At 58.5% G+C, this 27,222-nt stretch overlaps 1 protein-coding gene across 4 annotated transcripts in view; it reads right to left on the bottom strand.

The window, feature by feature from the left end:
* Positions 1–27,222, bottom strand: part of TACC1 (transforming acidic coiled-coil containing protein 1) — a 38,731-nt gene that overhangs the window by 1,912 nt on the left and 9,597 nt on the right. Inside the window, exons 1-14 of one of the 4 annotated variants that reach the window (XM_054088822.1) lie at positions 26,590–26,790; positions 25,103–25,209; positions 16,853–17,918; positions 15,292–15,327; positions 12,579–12,639; positions 12,076–12,274; positions 10,530–10,585; positions 8,332–8,466; positions 8,080–8,156; positions 7,656–7,699; positions 7,394–7,554; positions 6,793–6,899; positions 6,071–6,191; positions 585–5,280 (exon numbers count right to left, since the gene is read on the bottom strand). In XM_054088822.1, the coding sequence (XP_053944797.1) occupies positions 5,212–5,280; positions 6,071–6,191; positions 6,793–6,899; positions 7,394–7,554; positions 7,656–7,699; positions 8,080–8,156; positions 8,332–8,466; positions 10,530–10,585; positions 12,076–12,274; positions 12,579–12,639; positions 15,292–15,327; positions 16,853–17,918; positions 25,103–25,209; positions 26,590–26,729 (2,379 nt within the window). In that variant the 5' untranslated portion in view covers positions 26,730–26,790 and the 3' untranslated portion in view covers positions 585–5,211. Of the gene's footprint in view, positions 1–584; positions 5,281–6,070; positions 6,192–6,792; positions 6,900–7,393; positions 7,555–7,655; positions 7,700–8,079; positions 8,157–8,331; positions 8,467–10,529; positions 10,586–12,075; positions 12,275–12,578; positions 12,640–15,291; positions 15,328–16,852; positions 17,919–25,102; positions 25,210–26,589; positions 26,791–27,222 lie in introns of those variants that run through there. The other 3 variants (XM_054088825.1, XM_054088824.1, XM_054088826.1) reach the window with 3 other exon arrangements.

The following is a 27,222-nucleotide window of genomic DNA, read 5'->3' as shown; positions in this document are numbered from 1 at the left end:
GTTAACCCATGCTGACCCCTAATTCCAGAGCGGAATTGCTTGTCTCATGCTTCTTCTTCGCTGGTCTTTGCAGCACGGGACAACCTTCCCTCTACCCTGGGCTGGAAACACAGTTGGGGTCATCTTCTCCTGGTGCAAAGACCCTGAAGCTGTCCCATCCTGACTACATTTCACAGCATTGCTCTGAGCAGCACAACCAACCTTCCCACCTTTCACATGGATTTTTGTGACCCTGCCTTTCAGGAACCAAATTTTAGCTGGGAAACACCACTCTAGTGAGGAGAAGCTGCCTTGCTTTGGCTCGGGTACCTTCTCAGCTCCATCAGAGATGGAGACTGGGAGGCTCTGCGGTTCCTGCTGAGCGCCGCATGCCTGCACAGGGCAGGATGCTCCTCTGGGTGCTCCTGGGAGGAGAAAGCCACCTTCCACCCCAAAATACCATTTTTCTGCAGGGATGGGAGTGTTGGGCAGGGGCACAACGGGCGCGTGGGTGCAGGCGGGAGGGATGGAGCCAGCCAGCAAGCAGGAGAGCAGCTACAGCAATTCATCCCACCGAGCGCTGACTGGAGCTACGAGACACTTACTTTCTCCAGCCAGGGATGTGACGACGACCAGGGCCAGGAGGGTCTTCAGGGTGGACATTTTCAGCAGTGCGCAGCACGGGGCGCGTAGCCTCTGTTTTGTCTTAAGGTCTTACAGCTAATCTGCTTGGGTGATTGGATCACCCGGCTGGGGATAACACACTTACTGCAGCCCCCGGCTAATGCCATCTTAGCAGAGGAGGACGGGACGCGGCTCCCCAAGGGCATGGGCCAGTCCTGCCCAGTGCTGGTGGAGGTGGTTGGACCTGCCCAGGCTTGCTGGGCTGGGCTCTGCTCCACACCCCCTCTCTGCCTGCTTTGGGAACCCTCTCCATCCCAGACGTGGTCCCTTGGAGTGGCTTTCAAAGAGGTTGTGCAAGCACATCTCCTCCATCCAGACAATAAATAACCCCTTTCTTGCTGTTTGCAGCAGCCAAGCTGGGGGAAAAGCCTCCAAATTTTCCACCCCACCCAAAAGAGAAGTGGAAGAGAATGATGGAAAACCCATAGGGGACTGGGAGCCAAGCAGAGACGCCCCTGCGCTTGCCTACTTCCCAGCCCTCAGCTGGGCAGGGCGCACTCTCCATCCTTACAGGAGGATTTGCCCAAGATTAGGAAAGGTTATCAGGGTCAGAGTGAGGATTACGCCAGTTCCCACTGCCCAATGTCCCCTCGCTGCTTCCTCCTGGCCGAGCCCACTGTCGGGAGCATCACTGCAGTGTGGTAAGACTCAATGGGGCATCCAGGTTGGCTCAGGTCTGAATCCCATAGTCTATGAACACAGATTTCTGGAACAGATGATAACCACACTTATTTAAAACCAACTGCATCATCAACCACGTTAATAGAAATGTGGAGAACACAGCCCTTCCTGGAAGACAAAGCCAGCTTCCCCGAACACCACGCACCAACCCCACGAACACCCAGCAAGCGTTCAAGAGTGATATACACAATTTTTATTCAGGCAATGAAACATGGAAAAAAAATATATTAGTAATCCTTATAATAATCTCATTTGTGTGAGTGTAACTCTTACAAATATTTACCTGACATATAAAAGGGAAATTATCAGACATATAAAATCTATGGCGACGGCAGTTACAGACACGGGGGTAGTAGTCAACGCAGAGAAAGTTCCTACCTCTGGGGCGGGGGCACGGGGGAAGTGGTTCGCGGTCAGGTTATTCACCAGTTGGCACTTACTGTGGACAGGGATCTGCTGGCGAACGCACACCGGCAAACGGCAACGCTGGCGGCTCGTGGGCAGCACCCGCCGCTGTCGGAAAGGGACACTGAAACTCCACGGCAAGAAAGAGACAACGAACACAACCAGGCTGGGATCCCGACGACGCAGCAGTGGCTGCAGAGTTTCCCTGCACTGGTGACACAGCTTGGCTGGAAGAACAGGGCGGTGTTCGGATGCCCTTGGCTTCACACGCCAGAGAGCGGCACGCGAGATCCAACAGCCCTGCCCATCGACTGTTATAAACGCATGCCTTCTATTGTATGGGACTATGACCATTATATATATATTTATATATATGTAACTATAACCATATTATAGTTAACAAATCATTCCTTAGGAATCTTCTTTGCCCGGACTGGAAGTGCATGCTGACAGGCATGGGAACGCGACGGCGCTGGGGGGAGAGAGGCAGCAAAATGGGACCAGGAGACAAGAGCGAGCGGAGATGGGGAGGAAGTGCCGGGGTGGGTTATTGCCAGGAGAGCTGCGCTCCGCAGCCAGCCCGGCCTCCCAGCTGGCTCCTCTCCGCTGAAGAGGAAAGACGGCAGCATTGGCTGTGCCGTACGCGGGCTGGAGCCCTGGGGAAGTGCTGAACCCAAAACTTCTGCAATTATCTCCCACCTCTGCAGCCAGAATGACACCCCTGAGGAGAGACCGAGCTCAAACACGCTTAGTACGGCTCCCTGGTGCCCCAAGCCTGGTGCTCTGCTCCTCAGAGCTGCCCCAGGGTGAGCAAACCTGGCCCCAGCCGGGCACAGCAAACACAGCAACGGCATTCCTTCAGGCGGAGTGGGAAGCAAACCATCACTGGCACATACTTTGTGCCAAGCCAGTGCCGTGCAGCGTGCTGTGAACTCCTACGCTTTGGCTCCATCAGCCCCGTGCTGGCACCTCGACCGCTGCTACAAGCGTGACAGCAACGACGTATGACACATCCCAAACCACAAACTGGCCCCAAATCAACTGCTTAGGAGCTCTGAGAGCTTCTGCAAAGCTGCTCTTTGAATTCTGAACCCCCTTCGACTTCCCAATAGTCGCAAAGAGAGAAACACAACTCCCTAAGAAACCCCTGGGTCTCAAGGGCTTTAATTCACCTGTACAGCCCTATAGAAGGTCTGAAGGGGCAGCACATCCCTCCCTGCTGCCACCACCCCGGGCAGAGGCGAAGTGACCACAGCCAGGGAAGGGCCACTTGCAGCCAGGCAGGAAAGCCGCGTCGAGGGGGGGACACGAGAGAGCAGTGCTGCACCCCTCAAACCCCAACTGCTGACGAGAGGAGGGCAGTCGCGTTGCGGGATGGGGCTGGCATTGTGACTCCCCACACTAAAACTGTCTTTATAACTCATCTGACGGAGGTTTCTCTACCAGCCCACAGAGGGATGCGCAGGGAGGACAAAGGGGAAAAAAATAAAAGAAACAAAGGGGGTTTCCCTTTGTCAGCTGTGCAAAGGGGTGAATATTCAGCACACAGCCACAAGCGCACAGCTCTGAGCGGTGTCAGCCCTTGGCTTCCCCACCGCACGGCTCCCAGCGCATCCACTGGCCTAACTGGGAGCACAGGGAACAGGGCTGGACTCTGCGTGCTCAGACAGGCTGGCGGCATCTTTGCTTAAGTGTATAATAAATTCTCTCTATACATAATATAACTAATAAAATAGATACCAAGTGTATGGCTCTGACTTAAACCGATGTTGGCACTGCACACTCAACACAGGGAATTAGAAAACAGAAGGAAAACAACTCAATTCTTTTACAAAAAGGCAGCAGCAAAAAAGGTTTGCGAAGGTCTTATAGATAGGCTGGGTAGGAAACAGCCTAAAGAGCGAATATTTCCCTTATGTGATGCTTCACGACTACGTGCTCAAGGTGACAGTAAAGAATTCTCCACCGCTGCAACTCCTGCCCGATCCCATCGATCTGCCTCGTGCAGGGTGGGATGGGTCCCACACATGGATTCAAACACAGCGCATCACCGCAGAGCTGCGCAGTTACCTGCACAGGGCAAAGGCAACCCCAGCAACGCTGCTGGAAAGCAAACTCCTCTGACACAGAGCAGGCAGCCCGCCCGCATGGGGACTCAGAGTTTGGGCTGCATCCAGACAGATTTCAAAGTGTATTTTACTGCTGTCTGTATCTGCCTTTGCCTGTAAAGGCTTTCGTTTGCTTCTCTTAACACTCAGTGCTGCAAAGGCGTTTTTGACAGCAGCATAAGGCCCAGGTCAATGTTGCACCCTCCTGCCTTTCTGTACCGGCTGGGAAAAGAGCCCTAAGTCAGCAGAACCACAAGGCAGGTCAGGGTTTGCTTCCTTCCTCCTGCAGCATCCAAAGAGGGGAGCTAACCTCGCCGCAGCACGGGGAGACAATAGCAAAGGGCTTGGCTGTGTGGGCTTTAAAGCTGACCAGAAACCCCACGTTATGAAGCCACAGGAGGTGCCAGGGCTGTGCATGGGGCGGCCACGGGGATGGATGGATGGATGGATGGACAAGTCCCGGCTCTCCAGAACCAACACCTTCCCTGTTTCTCAAACACCTCTCGGTGCAGAAGCCTCCTGTGCTCCCTTGACCAAGCTCTCCTCTGAGGGGACCGAAGTTATACCACTAAAGTGACTCTATCTGTGCTCCTGGGGGGAAACGAGATGTGTAGCGGGACTGTGCTGATGGGAAGAAGTGTGCAGAGAGCCCAACTGCTCACAAATGCTAATAAAGTGCACAAATGCAGAGACGTCAGCTTCCCACCCCGAGGCTGGTGCAGTCAGGGACGAGGATGCACTGTGCCATGTCTCACCCACGTACCCGAGAGCGGGACCAGCCCCTGAATACCACCGCCTCCTCAAACCCCACCAATCGACCGGGAGGCTGCTTCAGCCAACGGATCCACGCTGGTGGCCCCAAACTGCCTATGGGGGGTGCCCGGGGTCCCCCAGCCCCTTCGCTGCCTCCCCAGCAGAGCACCCGCATGCCAAAGTCCCCTTCTGCTGTGCATCACCCACATCCCGGGGCAGAAGCTGTGATTGAGCATGTGAGGACAGCGAGAGAGCACACAGGGACACGACCAGACCCGTCTCGGCCGAGGGGGACAGAGCCCGGGGTGTCACCTCCCAGCTGAGAGGTGGCATCCGTGCAGCCGGACGGCGCTGCTGATGCCCAGAGGGACACGCACGCCCAGTCAGATCCTGGGGAACCCAGCCCCAAAGCCCTTGGGAAAACGGGACAGGAGCAGCGTGGGGATCGTCTCTGCATGGGGCCGGGGGCTGGCAGCCAAGCGGAGATGCGGCTGGGCACGTGTGCTTCCCTGCCGAGAGGGTTTCCTGGGAATAAGGCAAGGTGCTCGACGTTACGAGAAAAGCGGCCAAGTGCAGAGCGCTGGGCGAGGGGCGGCGAGGCTCAGTCCGTCTTTCCCAGCTTCGCTATCAGCTCGTCACAGATCTTGGTTAGCTCCTCAATCTCCTGGTTCTGGAAGAGAAGCAGACCTTGAGGACCCCCTGCGGTGGCACAGATGGGGGATAACGCGCCGGCCCATCTGTCACCCAGCCAGCACGGCAAGGGACAGCCGGCTCCTAAGCTCACCCCCGCGAAAGCTCCTCCACGCAGCACGCAGGTGCCGCGGGGACTGCAGGGCTCAGCCCTCCTCATCCCCAAACGCTCCCAGTGCTGCACAGAGAGCAGCGGCTGCCGCGCTGCAGCCCACCACGCTCCACGCAGCCCTCGTCTGCTCGTGGGCACAGGGGAGCAAGCTCTGCCCATGCAGCACAGGAAGGGTATGGATTTGTTGGAACAGGTGCAGAGGAGGCCACGGAGATGATCCGAGGGCTGGAGCACCTCCTGTACGAGGCCAGGCTGAGAGAGTTGGGGTTGTTCAGCCTGGAGAAGAGAATGCTCCGGGGAGACCTTAGAGCAGCTTTCGGGGCTGAAAGGAGCTGCAGGAGAGCTGAGGAGGGGCTCTGGATCAGGGAGGGCAGATATAGGATGAGGGAAGTGGTTTTCAGCTGAAAGAGGGGAGATTGAGATGAGATCTTAGGCAGAAATGTTGTGCTGTGAGGGTGGGGAGGCGCTGGAACAGGATGCCCAGAGCAGTGGTGGTGCCCCATCCCTGGAGGTGAGCATTCCTGGGCAGAGCTCGCAGCTCCTTCCTTGCAAGAGGAAACAGTTGTACACGGGATGCTCAGGGAAGCAAAAGGGAGCCCTGGCAATGCAGAGCAAAGCTGGCGCGGGTCGCAGTGAGGAGGCAGGGTGGGCGCGTTACCTTCTGCTGGAGGGCTCTCTCCAGGGACTCCACCTTCATCTGCTCCTTGCGCAGCCCGGCGTGCAGCGCTGCGCTCTCCGCCTTGGCCTTAGTGCGCACCTGGGCGATCTCCTCGTTGGCTCTGTGGTGGAGTTTGGAGAGAAGAAGACACCAGTCACGTCTTTGGGTGCAGGCAGGAGCACCACAGCACAACATTCAGCCACGCAGCCCTGGCAGAGCCTGGCTCCTGCTTGCCTGCATGCATCGGAAGTGGTTTTCCCATATGGAAAACCTGCACAAAAGGGGGTTAAATTCACCTTCTCCAAACTCCTGTATGGAAACTCTCCTTTGTCAGAGTGAAGCTAAACTGGTTCCTCACCCACCTCACTCGGGGCTACCATGGGTCGGTGAGCTACCTCTGCGGCCGTGCAGCCCCTTCACACACCACAAACATGAGCCCTCGGAAACGTGGAAACCCATTAAGTGACTGCAAATAAACCGTGAAACTCAGTTTCTCCATTAAACCAAATTTATGGTTTAACGGCAGAGCTCAGACTCCACTCAGGGATTTGTGCCGGCTTTCTTACAGTCATTTTAAGTCACTTGAGCACAAAGACAGCTTTTCACATCAATGAGCTCCTGCCTTCCAACTTCAGGAAAGCCACAGCAGACACTGCCCTATAAGGGCTTTGAGCACCCAGAAAGCTCCTCAGCGCACCCAGCGATCTCATGCATGACCTTACTTGTCTAATTTTTCTTCTGCATGGACTTTCAGGGCCTGATACCGCTGCTCTTCTTGCTTGACCCGAGCTAAATAATCTTGAGCGCACTTCTTCAGAGCTTCTTCATTCTGGGGAAGAAAAAACACATCCGTCTGCATTGGGCCTGAGGACAGGGAAGCTGCTCTGAGGGGGTGGTATCTCCTGAGTGTAAATGGAAAGGCTTTAAATAGCATCAGTTCTCCCTTATGCTGGAGCCCCTTATCCAGCTCTGCGGCATGGAAAAATGGAGAAATGAAGGTTTCTCGCGGCACTTTGCCCTGCTCTGCCCAGGGCACGATGCTCCATCGCTGGCAGCTCAGCAGGAGCGCTGGGTAGGGGTGTGGAGAAGAGCTGGGTCCCTGCAGAGGCCGGCGCCCCTCGCTGCCTTCCTTTGGCACCTGAAAGACTCCGCTGGTTTATCAGAAAGCAGAGGGGAGCGAGTGAGCAGTGCTGCAAGCTGGGGATTTGGAGCCACGCTCCGTGGGATAGGAGAGCCATGACGCAGCATGGGGTAAAGCAGAGGCAATGCTGCCCGGGCCAGGGACCAGCACTGCAGGGAGAAAGGGAAAACCAAGGTAAGGACCTTCTTGAAGCCTTCTAGGACACCCTTCAGGTTTTCATATCTCCTGAAGAGATCCGACAGGGATCTCTCCACGGAGTTGAGGTCTGCCAGAGCCTGGTCCTTCTCCATCGTGAGCTGCTGCAGGTTCTTCTGAGACGTCATGTTTGTCCTCTGCTCATCCTCTGCGATGGAGAACAAACAGCGGGGACATGGTGAGGGAGCAGGGACAGGCGGGGCGGCTGGGTCCCCATCCCATGCCCCCAGCCAGGTGAGGGCCCCTCACCGATCATCTGGGCGATGGTCTTCTCGTACTCAGCCACGATTTTCCTAGGAGGAAAAAAGCAGGTGAGAGGCAGCAAGTTTCTGTAGACAGGTTCCTACAGCTCTGCTGCCACCAAACTGCTCCAGGGCCACCCGACACCATCAAGGCAGCCCATCCTCGCTCCCCTGCGCCGCGACCTCCCTCCATCCGCTGGAGCCAGCGCAGCTAATGGGATTGTAATCCTGCACAAAGGAGCTGGCAGCTCAACACAGCCCAGCACAAAGAGCGCATCGCCCCTAACGCAGCCCACCCTGACGGCGCTGAGACGCATCACCCCGTCACGGCCCCGCCAACCCACTCTGGGACTCAACGGGGAACACGCAGAGCGCAGCATCGCGTTGTGCAGGGCAGCAGGCAGGCAAATGCCCCAGGAGGAGGCTTTTACCTCATCTCTAAGACTTCCTGGCGGCTCTCTTCGTATTTCCTCTTCCACTCATTCGCTTCGATCTCCTTTGTGATTATCTAGGTTGAAGCAGACACGGGACCCTCGGGATGCGCTCTGGGGGGGTTCCCTGCGATGTGCAGGGGACCAGATCCATGCAGGGTGGGCAGCGCTGCCCCTGCATCCCCGGCAGCTCCGGTCGGGATCGGGTCTGGTGAGGGGCAGCCTGGGGAGGAGGGGGTCCCCAGCCCTTACCTCCTCCCTGATGAGCGTAAGCACAGCCGTCTTCTCGGATTCACTGAGGCAGATACCGTCCAGGGGACTCTCGCTCCTGCTCCCGCTGGTGATGGCCACGGGGGACTTATCCAAGGAGCACAGCCCAGGATTGTCCTGGGGGAATCACCCAGTTGGGATGCTGTGTGGGTTTTCTTTTCACTCTGCCTCTCCCATTTGGGTTTTCTCTCCATTTTATCAGCCTCTGCTCAGGCACTGAACCTCCCTCCCTGCTCAGCCAGACGTTGCTTTGAGTGCACTTTCTGCTAAGCCCCTTCCCAGGATCGGGGGCTGCACTGTGGGACACCCACAGTTGCCCCAGGGCTTGACATCCCAAAGGGAGACAGAGCAGGGCCTCATCTGAGAAGGAGCAGCAGCGATGTGCTCACACCTCACACCCCTTCGCTTTCCCCAGGGTTGGTTCTAAACCACCTCCAGCCTGAGGGACCTTCGCTGACGGAGCCAGACCGGGCTCTGCAAGGCTCCAAGCGGAGATGCTGCTGTGGGGACACTGCCGGGCTGCCCTCGCTGCCCTGACTGCCCAGGGAGCTGCTGGGGGGGCACAGGCTTCACCTCCCCGCGCCAGCCCCAAGGCTGCTCCCTCTCCCCTCCCCGAGGGACAGCCCCGCTCATCCCACAGTGCCCAACTGCCCGAAGAGCTCCGCAATCAGAGACGCTCACACAGGGCTCCCAGCACCCTCCTGTTTCCATTACAAGTGCTCTTACGAGAGACGAGATGATGGCACTTCCATTGCTCACTGCTTTCTCCCCCCAGAGCCCAGTTCCTTCCCACCAGTGCTGCACCTACAGGGACCAAACTGGGGGCACTGGGAGCTCAGCCCAGTGCCTGGATGCCAGCCCCATCCCTTCCCTCACGAGTCGTGCAGTCTGCAAGGCTTCCAAAGAAGCAGTTCTTCAAATCCAGGCTCACCCCACCGCCTGTTTCTCCTTTTATCATCCCAGCTGCAGTGACAGCCCTGCGCAGCCATCTCCTAGGGAACCGGCTGCCAGGCCATAAATAGAGAAGAGCTTTGGAGGAGGCAGCCTGCTTTTGCCGTGTTTTGGAAACGAGAGCGCTACAGCATTTCTCTCTCCCCACCTCCCTGCGCTTTGCAGCCCGGGTCCAAGCACCACCGAGCCCTTCACAGCTCCCGCAGCAGTGGGCAAGTGATGGCCAGCGGCCAGAGCCATCCCCGGGGCAGCTTTGGGTCGGGACAGCCCAACACCAGCGTGGTTCATCCCCGTTTGGCATTGGCAGCAGCCACCCGCAGTGCCTCCAAAAAGCAGGCGCGCACCTGAACGCCTGCGAGCGCCACCGCTTTCCCCACGGCAAATCCTCCCACGCTGTGGGTCTGGGATGACCCCGGCGCGTCTGCGGGAGCAGAGCCAGCCAACGCTCTCCCCAGCGCCAAACAAAAGGTTCACTTTGCCCAGTGTCCTTGCGGGGCTTAGCACAGTTAAATCTGTCTCAGGGGAGCTCGTTGTGCTGATGTTGCTAATCGCGCTGTCATCTGCTTGCACCTCGAGCAGCTTTGGCCAGGGGTGGCTAAGCTGGCACGGGGTCCCCCTGAAATGGAGAGGTCTCGGGCCCCTCTGATGGCTCTGTAGGGCACATCTGGGGTGCCCCCATGCCCCTGCTGGGGTGCCAGGGCTGCTGTCACTAATCCTTCGTGCCTGAAAGCAGCATTTAAGGATCCATCAGAGCCAGCCCTGGACTCCTTCACATGAGAGGCAGCCCCTGTCCTGCAGCTCAGCCCTCTGCCATGACCTCCTCTGCCCTTTCACTGCCATTCAGCCGCTTCCAAACGCAGGGTTGGCTCTCGCTGCCCTCCCACGGCTGCAGCCCTGGCTCCTCACCAGCCCTGCTCCGTTCCCAGCATCTCTCCCTCCCACCCCGCCGTCCTCTGCCAGGCTCCTCCTGGCCTGACGGGATAGCGCTGCTGGTTTTAACAAGTCCCTGCGTGGGCTTCTCAGGAATTTTAGCTCCCAAGGAACCTCATTTGAGAGAGGTTTTGGTAGCGCTTCTAGGATGAGCAGCCAGGTTTCTGCAGGTTCCTCCCCACCTCTGCCCAGTGGGGCAGGGAATGAGCCCCCCCGCAGCCCCTCTGCCCTGCTGAGCCGCACGGCAGCCCCGGCACGGCCACCCTCAGGCGAAGCACGAGGAAGCGAGAGGCACTCACGGGGAAGATGCCAGGCCCATCCTTTTCCAACTGCTTGGAGATGTCCTTTTCAAAGCCTAAACACAAGGAAACAGAACCTTTTAGCTACCTGGATACAAGACTGGCGGAACACGTAGGTTTGCTGGGATGCAGAAGGGGACCCCCCCGAGTCTCTACATCCCCTGAACTTCCTCTCCCAAAAGGCTTCTTTCCTGCCAGCTCCTGCCCTTGAAGGAAGAATGCATGCTGCATCCCTGCCCTGGCTCCTGTCCTTGCAGGGAGGACGCATCCTGCACCCCTGCCCCAGCTCCTGTCTTTGCAGGAGGGATGCAGGATGCATCCCTGCAGTGGAAACCAACACTCCCTTCACGGGTCAGTTTGCACCGTTCTGGCCGGCGCAGGCAGGATGCAGCCCTGGATGAAGCCCAGCTGCTCAGGCTGCATAGCACAAGCCTCAGCCCACAGCAACTGGGCCCAGCGCCCTTCGAGGAGCTCCCCCACAGCCCCTGCTATTCTTAACAGCAGCAGAGAGGAGATAAAAGCCATCTCCTCCCGTCTGCGGGACACCCTGCATCTCACATAGCGCAGGAGATAATTTATGAACCTCGCTCAAACAACTGCAGGCGTGACTGGCATTCACGTGTTAACGGGGCAGAGAATAAACGTGTTGCTAGAGCCCAGCTAGGAAAGGAAGGAGGCAAGGGAATGCTTAGGACTGCAGATTTCCTAGTGAATCCTCCCTTTATCCCTGTGTCCTGGGCAGTGGCTGCTTGCCACAGCTCACAGCACCATCCCTGCACACCCCTGCCTGGCCCTCTGAGACGAGCAGCCAGAAGTAAAACCTCCCAGCCTCCCTCCTAGCAAATCTTTTCCTCCCTTCGGAGCCAAAGGCTCGCTCTCCTCTCCCGAGAGCCTGCAGCTCCACAGGGAGAAATGATTAATGGGTGCCCGCACACGGCAGAGCTGCAGACCTCCCGCGCGGTCATTTCTCCTGCTTGCACCTGTAAGTTTGCTATTGATTAAATGTCATCTTGCTGGCTTTTAATTATTTCTTAATGGATTGGTCAGAGAGGCTAATTACAGAGGAGACTGACAGCCGAACGCCGCCAGGAGCATCAGCGGAGTCTGCTGTAGCGACGTGGAGATCATCAACCACAGCCCTTGTGCGGGGACACTGCGTCCTGGCAGCTCTGCTCCCGGCACAGGCTTCGTGCAGGGCAGGGCGTGCATTGAGAGTATCTCAGCTCGGTCATTATCTCAGCTCGCCGGTGGAAAACTGGATTCAGGAGGGCACTCGCAGCATGGCTGCAGGGCAGGGAGCCTCAGTGTGCAGAGCGCTCTGCACCGAGAGAGTCTAAAGGCAGCCCGTACCACGATTTTTCCATAATGGAAATAGTGCAGATAAGCAAATGGGGGTTTCATTAGAGCTCGCGGCAGCCTTTAGTCCTGTCAATGTAAATAAACCTGATGGAGCTGCATTGCCTCAACAGCACCGCTGCATCACCAGAGGCTGCAGAGCTTGCCTGGGTGCATGCACAGCACACACGGCAGCGGGGATGCTCCTTACCTGCCTCCACAGCATGCTTCGCCGCCGGCACAGGAGCATTCGAGCACTCAAAGTACTCCAGGTCATCTTCTGGTTCGCCTTTCTTCTCCAGCCCAGGAGGTTTCTGCACAGAGGTGGTGGAGGCCAGCTTCTCCTCGTCGGTGGCGTGTCCATCCCGACTGGCAATAGCTGGGATTTCTGAGATCAACGGTCCTTCATCCTGCGGGATTAAGGCATGCGGTTAAGCAGGACTGAGCTAATCCACAGGGATCAGGTAACCAGGCTGCCTGGACAGCCTGTGGAAAGCATGGGAGGCACGAAGCACAGCTCTCCTCCCACCCTTCCCACCAGAAACCGCTCACGGGGCCGAGAGCTCCTGCTTGCAGGGAGCCAGCCCTTCGGCCAGGCACTGCAGGCACACGCCAGCCCAAACCTCAGCCAGCCCAGCTTTTCCCGTGCCGCTGTCTGGGCTGCCCGAGCATCCTGCATCCAGCCAGCAGCTCCCACGGTCAAATCTCACCTACCTGAGCGCAAGCATCCAGGACCAGGGCCTGTGTCTCGTATTGCTTCACCTTGCAGCCGCTCCTGCAGGGGAGAGAGAAGCAGGCGGCTGAGGCGCGGGCTGCGTGGGGAGCAGGCAAGGGCGCATGCGAGACAGCCCAAGCAAGGGGAGGCAGCCCCAGCGCCAGCGTTGCACCCTGCGTGCCAGCAACCCCACTCACCAGTGAAATATCGAGGCAGAGCAAGTTCTGGAATGGACAGAAGGAAGAAGCGAAGAAAACACACGACTACAAAGCAATTTTGGGTTTGTCTTTGATGCGTTTATTCCCGTTTGAAGGTAAGGATCAGAGAAAGGACCCCGAGGTGCTGACAGAGAGAGGCGATTGTCAAGGAGATTGCAAAGAAAGATTTCCTTCTCCAGCATGATGGCATCCTGAGGTCTCAGCGCCCCTTGGTTTTCTGCAGGATGAAACCATTTCCAGGCCGTCCCATGCACTGTGCTTGCAACTGGAGGTTTGTCTGGGACATTTCCACACCATCCCCGTGTCTCCCGTTAGAGAGCTCTGCTGGGCTTGCAGCTGAGCACCAGCGCAGTCCGCTGCGCCTCAAACGTGCCCTCCGCCGGATGCAAACGCTGTCCTGAGGAGAAGGGCCTTGAAGAGGGGAGAAGGTTCAGCTTAGGTTGCTCTTGCAGGTGGTCAAGGCTGGATGCCCTCCAGAGAGGCAGCTCTCCCTGGGATTTTGTCCTCTGTCCCTCGAAATGCAGCATCCAGGAGTTTGGCCACGCAGGACTGCGGGCACGACCGTGTCCTGGCACACTGGGCATCAGCACCTCGAGGCAGCTCAAGGCAGCAGACGGGCAGCTGTGGTTCAGCCCCAGCGGTGCTAAATCCACATCACCAAAGCCCACGGGGATGGAGAGAGTCAGCAATGGGATGATGCATCCCAGCACTTGCTCCTGGCACACAAAGGAGAGCATCAGCTCTCCTCCCGCACCTCATCACCCTCTCACACCACGTTTTGCCATCTTCCCCGTCTCGCTGCCATGCCCCAGCTCCCCAGAAGAGAGATATTCCCTAAGCTGGAGGGTGGGAGCCCACTAGGGATACGTGGTGAGGGATGTCCACCTCCAGACTCGGCGCTGCCCACCACAGGGACACAGGCGGGGTCTTGAGCAGGTTTGCAACGAGCTGTACCAAGGTCTAAAGAGCCACTCCCACCCCAGCCACCCTGTCCCATCACACACGCGTGCCAGCCGAGCACAGCGAACACCGTGGCTGGCACACGGGAATCCTATCCGCACGCTACAACGCACACCTGGGTCAGACTGAAAAATCGCTCCTGACTGGTTTTCTCCATCACGCCTTAATGTGAGCAGCTAAACCGCAGCTCGCTGTGCCCTCATCCACCCCTCTGCTCCACACCACCTCCTAGGGCACCATCTGGCAGGTTTGATTGCCCCCAACACCAAAGCAACAGCTCTGCAGCCCAAGGGGACGGGGAAACGGGAAGAAGGCAGCCAAGGCAGACAGCCCCAGCGCTGCCGCGACGCTGGGACACGCGGGCTCGCAGTGTTTGCAGCGGGATAAACCCAAACGTGGGCAGCAGAGGCGCGGGCAGACCCGCCACGCTGCAGGTCCCACACCGAGACGGGCATCTGCTGTTCAACATTGTGCTGTGGAAAGGCAGAGCAGTTCTCGGCCGCGACACAGCTGTCAGCGCTCGAGCCCAGCTCTAATTCCGCCCATGCATACGGCAGGCGGCACTGAGCATCAAGAAGGGCATTGGGATGGATGACATACGATCGGGAACTAAGCCCAGCAGGCTCCTTCCTCTGACTCCCTTGGCACAACAGCAAAGCCCAGATGAGCCCAGAAGGACCAGGGGGAACTGACAGGCTGCAGGAGACATCGAGGAGGCTAAATAGGGGTAAGGCTGCTCCCTCCTGTGTGCCCTCCCTGCGGGGTGGAAGCGCAGGGTAACAGTGAGCCCCGAGGGGGCACAACACGGGGCACTCGATATTTCACTGGTGTCCCACCGCTGCTCATGCTGGGGTACAGCTTGGCCCCGCTGCGCCAGCCCAGGCTCGAGTCGAGCTCTCTAACCCACTCAGGATCTTGCAGACCAGCTGCACTGCCCCGGCTGTGGGCACAGCAGAGATGCTTCAAGGAGCCCCGGGCAAATCAGCTCTGGCAGCCACCAAAGGTCTAAAGAGAGCCCTGCTTGGAGCTGTGAGGGCAAAGTTTCCCTGAGGCTGACACATCCCTGAGCCAGAGGAGATACCCCCTGACTCCCTCGCCTCCCAGCTGATGCTTTCCACGCTGCCCCTCCGCAGCAGCTGCCTGCCCATTGCTTTTGCATGGGAAGGGGTAAAAAACATCCTCATTTTCAGGACTAAAACCTTCGCAGGGACCTGCACCGCAGAAACCTGCTCCCCTTCCCATAGCTGGTTTTGAATCCTCATACACCATCAGAAGGCATTGCGAGCCGGCATGCTGCGAGAGCGAGCGCAGGCGCACGCCTCCGTGCAGCTCTCCTCTCCGCCTTCGCTCCCGGGCACTTGCCAGGCTGAGCTGCCCCGGGGATGGGGACACAAACCAGACAGCGGAGAGCACAAGTCAGAGGGCAAGAAGGAGCCTGCATGCCACGGAGATGAGCGGGGCCAGCACACACCCGGAGAGAGAACACAAAATCAGCAAAGGAAAGGAAGAAATAAATACAGGAGAGAGTACTTACAACAGAAAACAGAGAAATTTCACTTGCTCAGTAGTCCTGATGCACCAAAGCATGGACAGGGAGAGAGACAGATGGAGAGAAGAAGAGCGTGTGAAAAGACCTGGATATTAACTCTCATCTGGAGAAGCACAGCAGGTTGCCCGGCTCTGTCTCTCGGGAAAGAACACACAGATAAAGGATGCTCTGATTCTGCACTTGCGATTCGTGGCAGCAGCATGAGATTCAACCACAAATCCCGCTGCCGGGGGAGGTGAACGCCCAGAGCAGCCCGTGCTGCTCCAAGGTGATGGAGAGGGAGCCTGAAAATTCCCCACTGCTTCCCCTCGTCACCAGCTCCTGCTCGCCCGTGGTTACACACTCCGCAAGGTATTTCTAAGGAAAAAGCATCCAACGCACCCTTGGTTTTGCCTGCTGGGCTTTATCTGCTCTCTCTGTAAAAAACCACTCTCCCTGGTTTCCCCAACGGAGAATCCCTTAGCAGAGTGGTGCCTTGTTTCAGTTCCACTGCTGAATCAGCCACAAACTCTTGAGATCCTAAAATATCCCCTTTTAAGCTGATTTCCAGCTTAACCCAGCAATGGGTTCCAATTACCTGTGTGAAGTGCAAGCACAAATTATAGTGTAAGAACACAAAACTGGCTGGGCAATTGCTCCCTTGTACAAAAACCCCTCTGCCCATCCAGAGACCCTGGGGAGGGAGGGCAGGGAGAGTCAAGCCCAGCTCAGCAGCAGCTCCCGAACCTCCGGCTGAGGCTGCAGCGTGCCCAGACACGGCTCTGAGGATGTTTGTGATACAACAGGTGACAGAGCAGGAAAATAGCAAGGTTTAGCCATTAAGCCTGCTCCCAGAGGAGAGCAATGTTGCACGCATTCCTGCGAGGCGCCGGGGAATGTCACCATTTACATAGGGAGTTTTAAATAGCCCGGTTCAGGAACTAAAACCCACCGAAATGGTTCAGCAAGGGACAAGCAGTTCCCCACCGCCGCTGTGATCAAAGCAATAACCCTGCCTGTTGAACCTCTATTTTCTTCCCTCTTCTAAAAAGAGGAAATTCAGTAGCTGCTGTCCCAGCAGCATCCGAGAACCAGACTTGCCCTCACAAGCTCCAGACAACTCACGAGTCCTCCTGTGCACATGGTGGGCTCAAGTCTCCATCACAGCTCTGCTCTGGCTCCACAGCCCTGTGCCTCGACCCCACCAGCAGCGCCCCGAGGGCATTCCCAACGAGGAGATCCTGCAAAGCGGGTCCTGGTCCAGCCTTCCCTGCCCTGTCTGGGACCTGAGGTGCTGGCACTGCTCCGGGACACCCGTCCCTCTCTTCCCATCACTCCTGAGCAGCCAGGGTGCTGGCACGGAGACAGGAGCTGCCTCTCCGCCAGGACCACGGGCAGATAAACACAGAGCAGCAACAGAGCCCGAGGTGCACATCAGAATTGCTCGGAAGGCACAGGGGCAGGAGCACCGTTACCACCAGCACCACCACCGCCCTGCCGGCGCGTGAGAAACGCGGGAGCTGCCAGCCCCGAGCTGAATGCCTGCTCCGCACACAAGGGCACTCACGTTATCAAGCGTGACTTGGGCTTCTTCGGGGAGTCTCTGCCTTTCACGAGATCCTCCTGCACCTCCAGCGTCTGAGACTCGAGGATTTCATTCAGGCTGTTATCAGCGGTGGGGCAGGAGTTGCCAGCGGTGCTGGCGAGGGTCTTGGTGGGCTTAAAGGGATCCACGGAGTCCAAGTTGTCAGGGTCGAACTGGTAAGAGCCCTTCGGGAGCGTTGGCGAGTTTTGCAGCGCCGAATTGCCACTGAAGGCGTTGAGCCCTGGGCTGTCCCAGAGCGCACGACCCAGCCGTGGGGAGCCCCGGGGCGGCTCCAAGGGACCCCTCTCTGCATCCTGACCTGTCTTCTTGGGGGACTCCCGCTGCCGCTTCGGGGTCAGCTTGCTAGCCGGGATCCTGCTGCCCTTCCTGGGCGCAGCTCTCCTGGCCTCCGTGCTCTCTCCCCGCTCCGTAAAATCGACCTCGGGTTTCGGAACCTGTGCTCTGGGCTCTGCGGGGTCCCCCTGCAGCTCATCGGGGCTGCTGCCGGGATGCAGGACACGGCGTGGGGATGCTGGCGGGGAGCTCTGCAGCCGGCAGCCCCCTGACACAAAGGGGTTTACACTCTCATTATAGTGCTCAGGGTCGAACCCGTAGGATGCTTTGGGCACCAGGATCTCTTCTGTGGTTCCTTCTGTTTCCCTCCCCAGCGGAGGTGGTTTCCCTTTCCCGAGCTGGTCCCGGCTGGGTGAGCGCTCCCAGGGTGCAGCATCAGCCTTCGTTTCCAGCAGCCCTATCCCAGCATCCGCCGTGTCCTCCCTCGACATGACCTGCTCCGGGGCAGCTCTGCCCGCATCAGGCACCGGGGCTGGCTCTGCAGCGGGCACGGCGGCGTCGCCAGCGCCAGCCCCGCTTCCCAGGGCAGCTGGAGGCTGCGTCAGGGATGAGTCTTCGGGGATGATGTCCCCTTTAGTATCCGAATTGGCTCCAGAGGCTCCGATGTCCGGCTGAGCCTCATTTTCGGGGTGCTTCCCAGGCGAGCTGTCCCGGCCGGCTTCCCCTACCAACAGGTCACCATGGCCACCAGGCTCTGAAAAGATAAAAGGAGCCAGTTAAACCCCTGCCTGCAGTGCGCCCCATTCCAGAGGGATTCCTCTCCCCTCCCCACAGCTGCTCCAGGCTCAGATTTTATGGGGGAGCCACCGGCCCGAAGCTCAGCTTCCCCACTTGCCAGGACAACGGCGCAGCCCTGGCTTCAAGGACTAGAGGTAAATTTGGACACAGTGGGGAAAAATGAAGGTGATTTGCATCCCGGGGGGGAGCCGCTGTCTGCACCACACGAGCAGACCCTCCAATGACTCCAGTCAGGCCTTCCCTCTCCCAGCCAAGGTGGTGGCAGCGCCAGAGGTGCTGTGCAAAGCCCAACGAGGCTCCCGAGGACCAGGCACCAGCCAGGACCAACCGCAGAGCGGCTGCTGCCGGCGCAGAAACACTCGAGCGGCAGTGGCAGCAGTCACTGTTCACCTGGGTGGAGGGTGAAAACCACCGAGAGGAATTCAGGGAAGCACAACACGAGAAAACACCACGAAATGTGATTAAGCAGGTCCTTGGGAGAACAGGAATAGGATGCCATGCTTAGTGAAGAAGCGTGGAACAGGATGCAGGGAGATCTGGGGGTCCAGCGTCCACGGGTGGCCGGTGCCAGGGCTGGTGTACGCCAGGCAGAGGGAAGGTGCCTAATGCAAACAGCTCCCCAGGACCCAGGCACCGCACCCTGAGGTGCAGAATTGGGTTGGACAGACCTTCTGCTCTCCCCAGCCCGCGCTCCCTGCAGCCTCAGCAGCCCCAACAGACACCCAGTGCGGGGCTGCCACGCGGTACGGCCGATCCGTGCCCATGCCAGGGCACCGCTCTGCTACTGCCCGAGCCACGCAGCCGTCAGGAGGTTATCCTGTAAGCCAAGAGCTCCAGACAGTGCACTCACATGCAGGTGATGCTCATAAAGTGTTGCTGCAATGCATAAATGCGAGGAGCCAAAGCATCGGGAGAGCAAAAACGCTGCATGGTGATGGGGTGGGAGGGAAGGGGGCACAGCAGTAGACCCCCAAGAAGCAGTGAGCCCGCCAGGAGCTGGGCACAGGCTCTGGGAGCTGCTCTGCTCAGCACGGCGCCTGCCACAGATTCCATCCTGCCCACCGGACCCTGGCCACACGCTGCCTGTGCCCCTGTCTGCACAAATCCTGCCTGTGCCCACGTCCCAGGCTGACCATGCTGCTGTCAGAGTTTTTAATCACAAATCCTGATCCATGACTTAATCACTATTACTGCAATCCCTTCCCCTAAATCCTTTTACTGTTTAATCTTTTCTTTGCTGTCAGGCCATGGGGAAGCTCCTTACCTACCGAGGCATCCTGAAAGCTACACCCACCGAGCACCCAGAGCCAGGACCTCGGCATGGGCACGAGAGGAAAACACCCAGCGTCACCTCACCTGCACCTCCTCTCCCATGTTGTGATCGTGGGGATTGCTCAGACTCCTGGGATAAGGCAGAACAGGGTGCTGGGGTGCTCAGCACCTATCTGGGGGGGGGCAGCACAGGACCCCGCAGCTCTCACTTAGCAGTTTTCTGGGGAGACGCAGCCCAGCCAGGACTTTCAAAGGAAAAAAAAAGCAGTGTTTGCCTGAGGACCAAACTGGTTTGGAAAACTGGCTGAGAGCTGCAGCACAGGCGATGCAAAGCTCGGCCTCGGGAAACCTGTCTGTCCCCTCCACTGCTGCAACCCTGCACTGGGGTGACAGCCACGGCGGGGAGTCACACGCAGCACACCCTCCTTTCGCAGGGAGGAGGTTTGGGCAGAGGATGGAGAAGCTCCTGCGGAGCCTCGCACCCCCGCAGCCCCAAGCGCATCTCCCTGGAAAAGCTGTTTCTGTTGCTGGGCATTTGCAACCAGCTCACATTTGCTGGTGACGGAGCGAGTCACGGGCTGGCAGGAGAAGAAAAGCCAATCAGGCAAATATCTGGTCCCTGGGCTAATCCAGGATACCCTGCCAGCGACCCTGACTCAGCTGATGGCTCCTGGTTTGCATAATTGATCTTCAGGATGCTAAAACTCATGGAAGTGAATCATGAGGGGCTGTGTGCTCCCTGAAACTGCAAAATAAAATTCCCTCTGACTGCAAAAAAAAAGCTCCGTCCAAACAGACATTGCCTTGCTGCCCCAGAAAACGCATCAGTAAACACAAATCCAGTGGATCCGTACTTGGAGTGCAGCCAGAAAACACTCGGAGACAGCGTCTGCCAGGCCCTTCCATCCTCAGGAACCAGGAAAACCTCCTTAACAGACCCCAAAGAAAACTTTATTACACTTGCTGTGCTGGTCAGATGCTTTAAACCTCACTGAGACAGCCCTAAATAGAAGAACAGACTTCAAAGTCAGGGCAAAAGGCACCTTTTAAATGCATTTTACATTCCCATCAGAAGGTTCTGCAGACGCCGTTCTCACAGACACAAACCCATCCTGGTTTTTAACCCAAGCAATGAGTAATTACTCCTCGAATAACAAGCAGCTGGCACAGCATCCTCCTTGCTGTGGGTGTCTGCAGGGCCGGGAGAGAAGAAGGGATGGTGCGTGTGACCATCACTCAGAACAACTGCTTCTTCACGAAAATTAGAAGAACTGCACTCTCAGGCCCTCCAATTTTGCGATTCATATGTTTTCTGCCCCCCCGGAGACAGCTCAGCTGCTGCCCTCTCCCTGCTCAGCCGCCCCGAGAGTGAGGAACTGGGATATACTGGGAGATGGCAGGTGAAGGGCAGCGTAGGAGCTCGCCTGTGATGCTGGCAATCTTCTGAAGTAGGACTGTCCCTCCTGCATGCCTGGAGGGGTTTCTCCCCTTCTCTGGAGAGGTGCTGGGTGCAAGACAGGCATTAATCTCCTGTGTGAGCATCTGAGCCACAGCCCGAGGGAAATGAGAGCACAAAGCAAGAGCCCAAGGGCTGGCAAGGAGCCTGCCCACCTCCACCACAAGAACCCCATCCCTGCCCTCCCCAAACGCTCACACAACACCCCAGAGCCCCGGCTTTCAATCCCGGCTTGAGCTGAGCAATCGCCTCCTGAAGGAGCCACAGCCCTGGGGCTGAGAATCATAGAATCATTAGGTTGGAAGGGACCCACTGGATCATCGAGTCCAACCGTTCCTGAGGCCATCCCAGGACGAGTTCGCGTTGGCACCGAGAGCACTGCACACAGAGGACAAAGGCAGGCAAAGCTAGGAGGTCAATAAAATCTCCAGAAAGCACTGACAGGAGGAAGAGTGTGATGGTTTGTGGGTCCGGGACCTGCCGGGAGTGTGGGTGCTCCCCAGCACCATCCAGCACTTCAGCTGCCTCTTGTGGGGATGAAGAGCCAGCCCTGACCCTGCTGATGACAGCAGGACAAAAACCCCTCCTGTGAAGCAGTCCCAAAGGTGACGGCATCCCAGGCGACCCCACCCCACACGGTGCCCCCCGCCAGTGAAGGCTGGGGGTCAGCCTGGCCCCAATCCCCCCTCCCAGCCTGGTGGCCGCAGTTCCTCCCCCTGCGCGTTTCCTCTGCCTCCAACGCAGCCTCCCACCAGGTGCCAAACAACCGGAGCGCTCGTTCCTGCAGGAACAATTACACAGGATACAGAAACCAGTGACCCAAAGGGCTTCAGGATGCTCGGAAAGAGCCAAGGTCGGCGTCCTGGCCTCCCCAGTTGCCTGACTCTGCTGGGTACAACCATCGCGATAACCCCAGCGCAGCACTGCGAGCTCCCCAGGGAGCCTTTCCCTGCCCGGAGAGCTGCGTGCAGCTTTCCCTGTTCCTTCCCAGCCTCTGCAGGCATTTACACGCCAAGGCAGCCCAGCTCCCTGCCACCCCCGTGCCGTCGCATCGAGAGCAGCCGCGCCGGCTCAGCACGCGCTCCCTCCGCTCACGTCTCCTGGTTTTCCTGCAGGAAAACCAGCCTGCAGAGCCAGCCAGCGCCTCCCCAGCGCAGCCGCCTCGCCGCCCTGCTCCTCTGGGGCCAAAGCTGTGCCGAACGCCCCACGGGGGAAGGTGATCCCACAGCCAGGCTGACCCACCTCACGCGGCTGCAGCGCATCCCGCTCTCACAGGCATCCCAGCATCCCGAAAAGGTGACCCCGAGCTCTCCCATTTCACCTCTGGCTCTATGCCCTGCAGGCAGGGATGGTTTAGCCTCAGCATGAGGGTGCTGCCAGAAGCTCAGGGATCCCAGGATCCACCTCAAACACAGATCCCATAAAGGCACTACATATCCCTGGAAACAGCAGTTGTACCGGCTGTGCTCAGAGACCAAACCTCAGAGACCAAATCGGACCCTGGTCTGGTCCGGCCAGGGTAGGAGAGGGGATATTACAGGCTGAAAAAGGAGATTTTATGCTCTCTAAAGCTAAATGTACAGAGGACAGTCTGGCACGGCAGAAACAGGCACTACGTGTGGATGCGTTCTAATCGCTCCGCTTGTCTTCCTCAGGCTGAAACGAAACACAAACCCCGGCCAATGGCACAGCTTTCCCACAAGCCACCCCTCGCTGCCTTAGATGAATCAGGAGAACTTGGCAGCAGCCGCGCGGCAAGGCAAAGCCTCTGCGCCCTTTTCATCCCACAGACAGCAACCAAGCGAAGCAGCAACGATCCCCAGCACGGCCCCGAATGCCGAACACCGGCGAGAACAACCCCTCCACTATCCACAGCCCTTGGCTGGGCTCAGGCTTTGCGCATAGCGTGAGTCACGCATTTCTCCCTTCCCGGCTCGCTGCCACACACAGGCTGAGCACAGGATATCTGGACGGTGCATTCAGCTCACACTTACGTAGCTAACGACTTTTTTCTTTCCTCTTTCGGCTTTCCGCTTTGTTTAACAGACGTTGGTCTATTTTTAAATCTATTCTGTTAAGAATTAGCATACCGGCAAACGATGCTGGACTAACGCACCGGAAAACACGTGCCCTGCATCAGGGCAACAGAAGTAGAAGCCGGCGAGCCTGCTCCCATCACCGGCGCTTCCATATTTGCTGCCTCGGCTCGTTTCCTTGCACAGAACGTGTGCCTCTGGCAGATGACTGAGAATAACTTCAACGGGAATGGGACAGAATTCCAGTCTCTATCGCCAAGCAAGAGGAATCCCACGTGGCCATAAAGCCTATCCACAGCCCTCCTCCCCAGGACCCGCTGGATTTTTGTCCCTGTGAACAGGGTTTAATGCATCCAGGCCACCTCTCAGCTGCACGCAGAGCGGCCAACGCCCTCACAGCTTCTGTCTTACGGGTTTCCTAACCCTATTTATTCTATATCCCTATATTTCTTAACCCTGTTTATTTTATACCCCTGTATTTCCTAACCCTATTTATTCTAACCCCAGGGCACCTTCTGCACACCGCAAGCTCCCAGTTGCACCCGGGTAATCCCTTCCCCATTTCAGAGGCACTGAGGAGATGCAGCGGAGCCCCAGGCAGGGAAGGGATGGAGCTGGGTGAAGTTGCACAGCGGGTTTGGCTCTGCCATCTCCAACATCCCGCTCTCCATCCACAAGCATGGAAAAACAGCTTCTGCTGGACATCATCCCCTCGGCCCTGCAACACTGCAGTCTTTGTGTGCAGGGCGCCGGGAGCAGCCGGCTCGCATCCCGCTGTGCCAGGCTGGCTCCGAGGAACTGCTCGTCCCAGGATTCAGGCGCATGGGCTGGGGATGGTGATTTCCTGGAGTCGGAGGCCACACGCTTCCCTGAGCAGAAGCTTTGGCAGAAATGATCCTCAAGCCTGCTAGGAAAGCCTTTATCCCTCCTACCCCCCCTAACCAGACATCATCCTCCAAAGTAAAGATGCCGTATCATCCCTTCTTAGAAGGGAAGGATTATTCCAAGAGCTGTGTTATCGAAAGCACGAACAGAACACTTCTCTCCACCAAGGCAAACCAAACCTTTGTTTTTCATGGGGATGAACGTGCACCCTGATCCATCCCAGCAGTAAAACACACCACGGGATATGGAGCTGCACAGCACCCTGCTACAGCCAAGGTCATGCAGCGCTTGGCTGAAGTGTGGGAAGGGCCCAGGTGATGCTTCGAGCCAGCATGCTCCGAGCAGTGAGCTGTCAGCCCAGCAGCTGAGGGCAGAGGATGCTCAGGATGGTCCATGCAGGCTACGCGCTGCCCCGGGGATCACAGCCACCCTGACACTGCCCAGTCACCCCACTCTGCTGGGAGAGCAGAGGAAAGGGGAGGTCTCCTCCCTGCCCTGCCCGATAACCTCCAGCCCTTCTTGCAGAGATGCCAGAGCTTCAAAGCTTCCTCCCAGCAACGCAAAAACAGACACAAACACTAAGCTCAGCCACAGGGACCAACTGCGATCTCCCCTGGGGAGAGGGTACGGCGGCACGGGGGGAATCAGTGCCCAAAAGGCCAAGGGTTAGCAGGGAGTCACACTCTGAGGAGCAGCAGTGGGTGCGAGACGCGAGGACAAACAACAGCGACAGCACAGAACCCACAAAGGAACCCGCAAAGGAGCCCCTGTGCTTTCAGTTTACGATTTCTCCAGGAATGGGGTGTTGCAACGTGGAGCTTTTGCATCTTTTACAGCAGCCACGCAGCAAAGACACCTGACTGCTAAATCCAAGGTGCAATGAAACCTCCAACAGCAACCAGACGCGGAGAGGACACAAACCCAGCACCACGTCAGTTCCTGCGTGAGGGCAAAGAGCCCGCGGGGCAGCAGCAATGGGAGGCAGCCCTGCACCCCACACCCCGCAGGGGAAGCGGCAGAGGGCACTTTGACTAAACGGTTCAACAAAAGCTCGATTCCTCTCGATCAATCCATCCCAGCCATCCCGGCTGCAGGCTCAGCATCCCTCGGCTCAGCAGCTCACAAAACGCGAGGCACAGAGCTCTGCCTCCCGCAGCCCTGGGCTCGGGGACGGCAAAAAGATGCAACTGGTGGTTGAGAAATAGCACAAAGATAATTTCACACTGCATAAGCGTAGCCAAGGGAGACAAACTGACCCTTCTGAGCCTGTAGGGCAGCCTCCTCCCTCAAAAGTGACTCATTAACATCAACATTGCACTCAAGGGGGAGAGCAGCCCTTCAGCCCTGGCGTTTGAGCCATCCAGGCCATTAACCACAAAAAATGTGGCAGGCATTATTCAAAACAAGCGACTTCTCCTCCTTGACCCCACCCTGATTTTCTGCATCCGGAGCAGAAAGCCCAAAAGCAGAAGGTGCGCGCTGGCTCTTTACCTTGGGTCCCGGCCTCAGGATGCGGTGGTGGCTCGCAGAACTCCTTTAGTGGCGAGCAGGTCGGCGTTTCTGCTTCAGGGGTCTCAAAATTACCTTCGGAGTCCGAGCTGCCGAGGGGGGGGGAAAAGAGTGAGGAATTACCGCTTTCAAGGCTAGCTCTGAAATCCTCCACACTGCCTACACATCCAGCCAGACTGGCTCCCGGGCCAGCCGGCTGTGGTCATCCCGCGGCAGCCGCTCCATCCTGTCCAGCGGGACACGCTAGCGAACGGAAAAGGGAGAGCAGGTGAAACAACATCACGAGCATCCCCCCGCGCACCCCAACCCGCATCTCAGCAGAGCCGGTTGCGTCTGCCAGGCCTCCTCCAGGCTGTCTGAGCATCCACCACAGATTCCAAGGATGCAGCAGCCCTGTTGGACTCTTCCCACACCGCTCCAGAGGGCGACAAGCATGGGAAGCGAGGCTCCATACTCCTGCCTTGTGCCTGCCAGCATCTTCCAGGGAGAGCAGCACCCAGTACTGCCAGGCAGCTCGGCTGCACTCCTGGACCCCCTCACCGCTCCGGAGGCACAGTGCGGGATGCAGACCCCCCTCTGCTCCCGATACACGGTGATGGATGCGGACCCCCATCCTCCTCTCCCAAGGAGCGGTGAGGGATGTGAACACCCCATCTGCTTCCAAGGTGGAGGTGGGACGCAGCCCCCACCCTGCTTCACTCCCACGGTGTGGGGTGTGGGATGTGGAATGCAGGATGCGGATTCCCCGCTTATGCTCCTGAGGTGTGGAACGCGAACACCCCTCCTTTACTCCTAAGGCACAGTGTGGGATGAGGGATTAGCACCCCCCCTTTTGCTCCCAAGGTGGGGTGCAGGATGAGGGATGCGTATCCCCCCTCTGCTCCCAAGGTGGGGTGCAGGATGAGGGATGCATATCCCCCCTCTGCTCCCAAGGTGGGGTGCAGGATGAGGGATGCATATTCCCGCTCTGCTCCCAAGGTGGGGTGCAGGATGAGGGATGCATATTCCCCCTCTGCTCCCAAGGTGGGGTGCAGGATGAGGGATGCATATTCCCCCTCTGCTCCCAAGGTGGGGTGCAGGACGAGGGATGCATATTCCCCCTCTGCTCCCAAGGTGGGGTGCAGGATGAGGGATGCATATTCCCGCTCTGCTCCCAAGGTGGGGTGCGGGATGCGTATCCCCCCTCTGCTCCCAAGGCACAGTGCTGGATGCGGGATGCAGGATGCGGGATGCAGACCCTCCCGAGGTGCAGTGCGGGATTCGGGGTGTGGGATGCGGGATGCAACCCCCCCCCCCCCCCTCCCAGGCAGCCGAGGCGATGCCAGGCAGGAGCGGGCAGCGAGAAGGCAAGGGATGGGGGAGGAATGGGGAAGAATGGGGGAGGAATGGGGAAGAATGGGGGAGGATGGGGGGGTGCCCGTGTCCGCGGGACGGCAGACGCGGTCGGGGGGAAGGACGGGGCGACTTGCCTGAAGCCGAGCGCCGTGCCCTCCGCCGGCGGGTCCTCCTCGTGCTCCCCCCGCTCGGGGCCGCCCCCTCCCCGCACCGCAGACCAGGTCCACCGTGCCCACTGCACGGGCGAGAGGATCTGCCAGGCGCTGAACGCCATCGGCTCCGCTCCCAGCCCCGCTCCGCTCCGCGATGCTCCGCGCCCCGCACCGCCCCCTCGGCTCGGCACCGCCCGGGGGAGGGACCGGACCCGCCGAGCCCCCCGCACCGCCCCGGGGAGGGACAGGAACCGCCGAACCCCCACTGCCCGCGGGGGAGCGAAGGGGATGCGGGGTGGGATACGGAGGGGGATGCAGGGGGGGATACGGGGGGGGAATGCACAGGGGGGATGCAGGGTGAGATGCGGGGTGGGGTGCAGGGGGGGATACGGGGAGGGATGCGCAGGGGGAATGCGGGGTGGGATGCTCAGGGGGGATGCAGGGTGGGATGGGGGTGGGATGCTCAGGGGGGATGTGGGGTGAGATACGGAGGGGGATGCAGGGGGGGATACGGGGGGGGATGCGGGGTGAGATGCGGGGTGGGGTGCAGGGGGGGATGCGATCCCCACCCTGCCGCGCCCCTCCCTCGCTCTCCTCCCTTCCCACACAAGCTCT

This window comes from Cuculus canorus, chromosome 26 (genome assembly GCF_017976375.1).
Source record: "Cuculus canorus isolate bCucCan1 chromosome 26, bCucCan1.pri, whole genome shotgun sequence".
Classification (NCBI taxonomy): domain Eukaryota; kingdom Metazoa; phylum Chordata; class Aves; order Cuculiformes; family Cuculidae; genus Cuculus; species Cuculus canorus.
The sequence above is the reverse complement of the archived record's forward strand: the minus strand, read 5'-3'. Positions and strand labels throughout refer to the sequence as shown.